The sequence below is a fragment of the Otolemur garnettii genome, unplaced genomic scaffold (assembly GCF_000181295.1).
Source record: "Otolemur garnettii isolate 467f Iridium unplaced genomic scaffold, OtoGar3 scaffold00046, whole genome shotgun sequence".
Classification (NCBI taxonomy): domain Eukaryota; kingdom Metazoa; phylum Chordata; class Mammalia; order Primates; family Galagidae; genus Otolemur; species Otolemur garnettii.
Window position 1 is genome coordinate 6,104,137 of NW_003852441.1, and position 5,068 is coordinate 6,109,204.

General features: G+C 46.1%; 1 protein-coding gene across 1 annotated transcript in view; it reads left to right on the forward strand.

Annotated features, from left to right (window-relative positions):
• The first annotated feature begins 375 nt into the window (after positions 1-375).
• ELAC2 (elaC ribonuclease Z 2) overlaps positions 376-5,068 on the forward strand; it is a 27,167-nt gene continuing 22,474 nt past the window's right edge. The window contains exons 1-5 of the mRNA XM_003791077.3: positions 376-671; positions 1,295-1,345; positions 1,744-1,814; positions 2,523-2,587; positions 4,217-4,274. Coding sequence (XP_003791125.1) covers positions 436-671; positions 1,295-1,345; positions 1,744-1,814; positions 2,523-2,587; positions 4,217-4,274 — 481 coding nt within the window. The 5' untranslated portion in view covers positions 376-435. The remainder of the gene's footprint in view (positions 672-1,294; positions 1,346-1,743; positions 1,815-2,522; positions 2,588-4,216; positions 4,275-5,068) is intronic.

The window sequence follows — 5,068 nt, forward strand, 5'->3', positions numbered from 1 at the left end:
AAGCTCTGAACGGTTAACTTTGCCTAAGGGCACTACTCTTAGGGTGGAGACAACATTGGTAACCTCCCAGCACAACTCTCAACTCCCAAGTAACAGCTCTTTAACCAGTATTGTTTTATCTGGGACTATATTCCCGGAAGTCCCGCCCCAGGGGAAGGGCGGTACCGGAAAAAGTTGAAGCGGGGAAAGCCGGAAAGGGACAAGGGGCGTGCTTGCTGTGGCGCTCTAGCATTCCTCTACTCTATAGCCACTGCCAATTGACAGGTCCCAAGCGGAAAGACTCCTGTTTATTGGATAAGCAGCCTCGTGTAGGTGGGCCTCTCAGTTTTCGGCAAGCTGATTGGCTGGATCCGCAATGCGGACTGGAGGGGCGGTTCTTAGGGCACGCGGACGGAGGTGACCCGCTGCTTTCTTGCTCCAGGCGGAGACGGGCGCATGTGGGCTCTTCGCTCGCTGCTGTGGTCCGTGGCGGGGCGCACGATGTCACAGGGACCCGTCCGCCGCCAGCGGCCGCCCAAGGACCCGCTGAGGCACCTGCGCACGCGGGAAACGCGAGAGAAGCGCGGTCAGTTGGGGATCCCCGGGGGCCCAAACACCGTGTACCTCCAGGTGGTGGCGTCCGGCGGCCGGGATGTGGGCGCAGCGCTCTACGTCTTCTCCGAGTACAACCGGTCAGTGCGCCCGCGCCGGGACTCTGACGGGGCCTGTGCGGCGTCCCCTGACCAAGCCCCGCCCTGCTGTGCACTCCGTGCTGTCCAGTACCAGAGCATCGCGGCTCCTCCTCAGTTTCCGTTTCCCTTGCTTTATTGTGTGGGATTTCACTATTGCAGCGGTTTTTGGCGTTTGGTGGGTGGGAAATTCTAGATTATTTACTTGCTTTCGTCCATATGATTTCCGGCGATCAGTGAAGAACTTCAAACTTGGGTCTGAGCGTCCTCTTCCCAACCCGTGGGCCCTGGGCTGTCTCTTTGCGTGCTCTAACCCGTATCTACTTATGTGCACCCCAAGGCCAGGGGCTGTTAGTTAGCATATGGGGTGGACAAGTTTGGTGAGGGGCTGATGGGAGGGGAGGAAGACCCATCTTGTCCCAGCAGAAGTCCACACAAGCCTCCACTCTTCTCCTCCCCTTCTAAGAAGGGTTCAGAACCTGTCATCCTAATAGAAACGTGGCCAGGCAGCACATGGATTTGTAACGTTTGTTCATTCCGGACCCTACAATAGCGCATCTAATCCATGTCAGGGATTTTACAGACTAGAGTCTTTTTGAGTCTCTTGTGCAATGTTTGTCTTGTAGGTATCTCTTCAACTGTGGAGAAGGCGTCCAACGACTCATGCAGGAACACAAGTGAGTCAGTCATTTGCTTTTGGGATGGGTGGAGATGATTGTGGGGCTCATGCTTGTAATCCTAGCACTCTGGGAGGCAGAGGCTGGTAGATTGCTTGAGCTCAGGAGTTTGAGACCAGCCTGTGTAACAGCAAGACCCCATCTCTACTAAAAATAGAAAAAGAAAAAGCAAGCTAGGCATTGTGGTGGGTGCCTGTAGTCCCAGCTGCTCAGGAGGCTGAGGCAAGAGGGTCACTTGAAACCAGGAGTTTGAGGATGCCAGAGCATCTACCCAGAGCAACTAGTAAGACTGTCCCCCCCCCCAAAAAAAAAACCCCGCTGAGAGGCTGGTGTGTGTTTACAGCAGAAGATGTGATCCTTGGTCAGTGCATTTTATCCTGCTCAAATGTTTTTCTTAGGTTGAAGGTTGCTCGCCTGGACAACATATTCCTGACACGAATGCACTGGTCTAATGTTGGGGGGTTGTCCGGTGAGTACATTCTCTGCAGGGTCAGAGCCTGATGGGAAGTCTGGGGTTTTAAGCTGGTTCACCTTTGCTTTCATCTTCTGAGTCCAGTGGAGCTGGTATCTTCTTGTACCAGCTCAGTGTTACCACCTACTTGGCTTCTTGGGTTGCTGGGCCAGAGTTTTATGGCATAAAACTGGAAAGTTTAGCAGAGGTAATTATAGTAGGTAATTACCATGGGAGTTACTGGCAGGTACACACCAATACCAACTATCCAGAGTATCCCATCATTCATGTTCATCAGCTGGGAAGATCAAGATTGTGTTGTAGACAAATTCTGTAAGCTTGGTGATGTGGATGGGATGGAGGAGAATGGACCAGTCTCCCTGTTCCCAGGGCTGAGGCAGGTGAGGCACCTAAGGTCCATTTTTAAAGGCTATCCTTAAATTTGCATGACTCTGAGAATGAGTACCTCTTTAAATTGTGCCCACTGGGTGCCTCACTGCCTCACCCTACTGTTAGCTTAGCCCATTCTAGAGGCATTTGAGAGTATTAGGCATCCCTTTATATCTCTGCCTAGCTTTACTTCTGCCCTGCACATGTTCCCTGGAGACTGTTTAGAAGCTAGAATGAGGACATGTAAATAAATAGATAAGCACAGGCTGCTCCTCACCCCCGGCAATGACTACAGGTCAAGTTGACGAGAGATCTGATTTTGTTCATCCTTTTTAGGAATGATTCTTACGTTAAAGGAAACCGGGCTTCCAAAGTGTGTACTTTCTGGACCTCCACAACTGGTGAGTCTCTCCTGACTCACCTTTCAAAACCAATCCCTTTTTTTTTTAAGGTTAAAAATTTCGCTCTCTTTTATTTTTTTTTGGAGAGACAGAGTTTTATTTTATTGTCCTCAGTAGAGTGCCGTGGCGTCACAGCACACAGCAACCTCCAACTCCTGGGCTTAGGCGATTCTCTTGCCTCAGCCTCCTGAGTAGCTGGGAGTACAGGCACCCACCACAACGCCCGGCTATTTTTTTGTTGCAGTTTGGCCAGGGCTGGGTTTGAACCCACCCCTCCCTGTATATGGGGCCAGCGCCCTACCCACTGAGCCACAGGCGCCACCCCAAAATTTCTCATTTTTGCAAATTGGTCTTTTGCTCTCCAGAGTAAGCACTTTACCTTTCAAGTAAAATAGTCTTTTGAGTTCAAAGCCTAATTAAGTATGTGACCCTGGATGAGTTAAATTCCCTTTCTGAGCCTCAGTTTCTTCATCTATAAAATGGCTATAATGTTTCATAGAGGATATATCAAAGATTAAATAACACATATAAAGCACTAAGTCATTTTATTAGATGTTTGGCACCAAGTGGATCTGCAGTAAATGGTAGCTTTTGTTTTTACTCATGTATCAAAGTTAAGACATCCTTTTACTTTCCAAACCAGCTTATTACACTGTAGAGAAGTGTGCACATTGTTAAAACTATGGAATGTAGCCTTCATTTACCAGTTCTTAAGAAGAAAGGCAACCAGTCACTAAAAAGCTGTGCATTCCATCCCCAGAATAATACTGGAAATTCATTGATTTGTTCACATCTCATTAAGGCCTTCATTATTTCTGCCTTCTATACCTGTGTGCTTCAGTAGCCTCCCAAATCTTTTCCTGCCTTTCTGTAATCCGTCCTCCAGCCACAGAGATCACTATTAAAACAGAAATGTGTCATTTCTCAACCTTCTTCAAGGATTCCCCATTATAATACACTCCAAGTACCATAATATGGCCTATAAGACCTGTAAGCCCTGGCCCCTGCCTACACTTCCATCTGTAGCTGGTCTTCCCACCCCTTTGCCCAGCTGAAGCCCATGTACACCACATGGCTTTCATGCGTGCACAAGTTCCCTTTGTCTCTTCTCATCCCTGCCCGTGTCATTACTGAACATTCAGAGCTTAGCCAGCAGCTCATTTACTTCAGAGTACTAGTATTGTATTTCTGGGTGCATACCGGCCCTTAATTGTTGAGATATAGATTCTGTGGTCTTATAATCCTGTTTCACTTGGACCTCTTAAATTTTGAGTATTAGTTCATTTTTAGTCTCTGGACAAATTGGATCTTAGCTTTCTCCATTTTGTGTTTTTCATGCAGAATATTGATCATCTTTGCTACAAACTTGTCTATATCATCATTTGTTTCATGTTTATCATCTCCACTGGGTTTATGAGAGCAAGGAATCTCTCTCTTTTTCACTGCTGAATTCTTGGTATCTAACATAGGGGGCATTTAGTAAATATTTGTTTAAATGAGGTGCAGAATACTTATTAAAGTTTCCTTTATGTTGTTACCCATTGATACTTTTTATAAACTTGAGTACTTTGTTGTGTTCTGTATTTATTTAACCATAATTGTTCACATCTTTGTTTTTATCTTCTTTAGGAAAAGTATATAGAAGCAATCAAAATATTTTCTGGTCCATTGAAAGGAATAAACCTGGGTATGTCTTTGACTATGACTCGTTATCTACTATTTCTTACTCATTTATGCCCTGACCTCTCAAATTAGAGTCCATTAAAAACATCTCTGCTGGAGTAGAGATTAGACCCCACCCCCCCCCGAAAAAATAGAAATTAAACCTTAAAATCTAATGTTTCATCAACCTGAGATGGATTTTTAAAATACCACCTATGGTGTTTTGTATGCTCCCACTTCATGCTATAAAAATACAGCCAGGTAGTTAGGAGTGATTTAAAAGCTGATGTCTACCCACATACATTCTGTGTCACAGTCTGCATCCACACACCAAGGCTCCTTCCTGAGTCCTGGAGGTGCTTCCCATTGTCAGATTGCCTTGAATTCCTTGCAAGAAGAAGCGAGGGTTTGAGCTGGGAACCCTGGGGCTGCTGCACACTGGGATTTATGGTCCCATTGTTACACACTCCTTCAAGCCAGCCAGTTTTGTGGCTGTCTGTACATTAAACCTCATCTCCATCTAGCTGTGGCAGGAGGCTCACAGGCTCCTGCTGGGAAGTTGCCTCCTTGAGCATGGCAACAGACAGTGTTGAGTTTGTACCCTGGTCCTGGTCCCTCGTTCATCTTTGCATTATTAATACTCCTCTTTTGTAAATAAACTAGTATTTTGTTTCTGGCTGCATGCCACCCCTTAATGATTGTGACAATAGATTTCTCTGGCCTTACAGTCCTATGTAACTTGGACTTCTTAAATTTGAGTATTAGTTTCTTTTTAAATAATTTTTTTTTTTTTTTTTTTTTTTTGAGACAGAGTCTCAC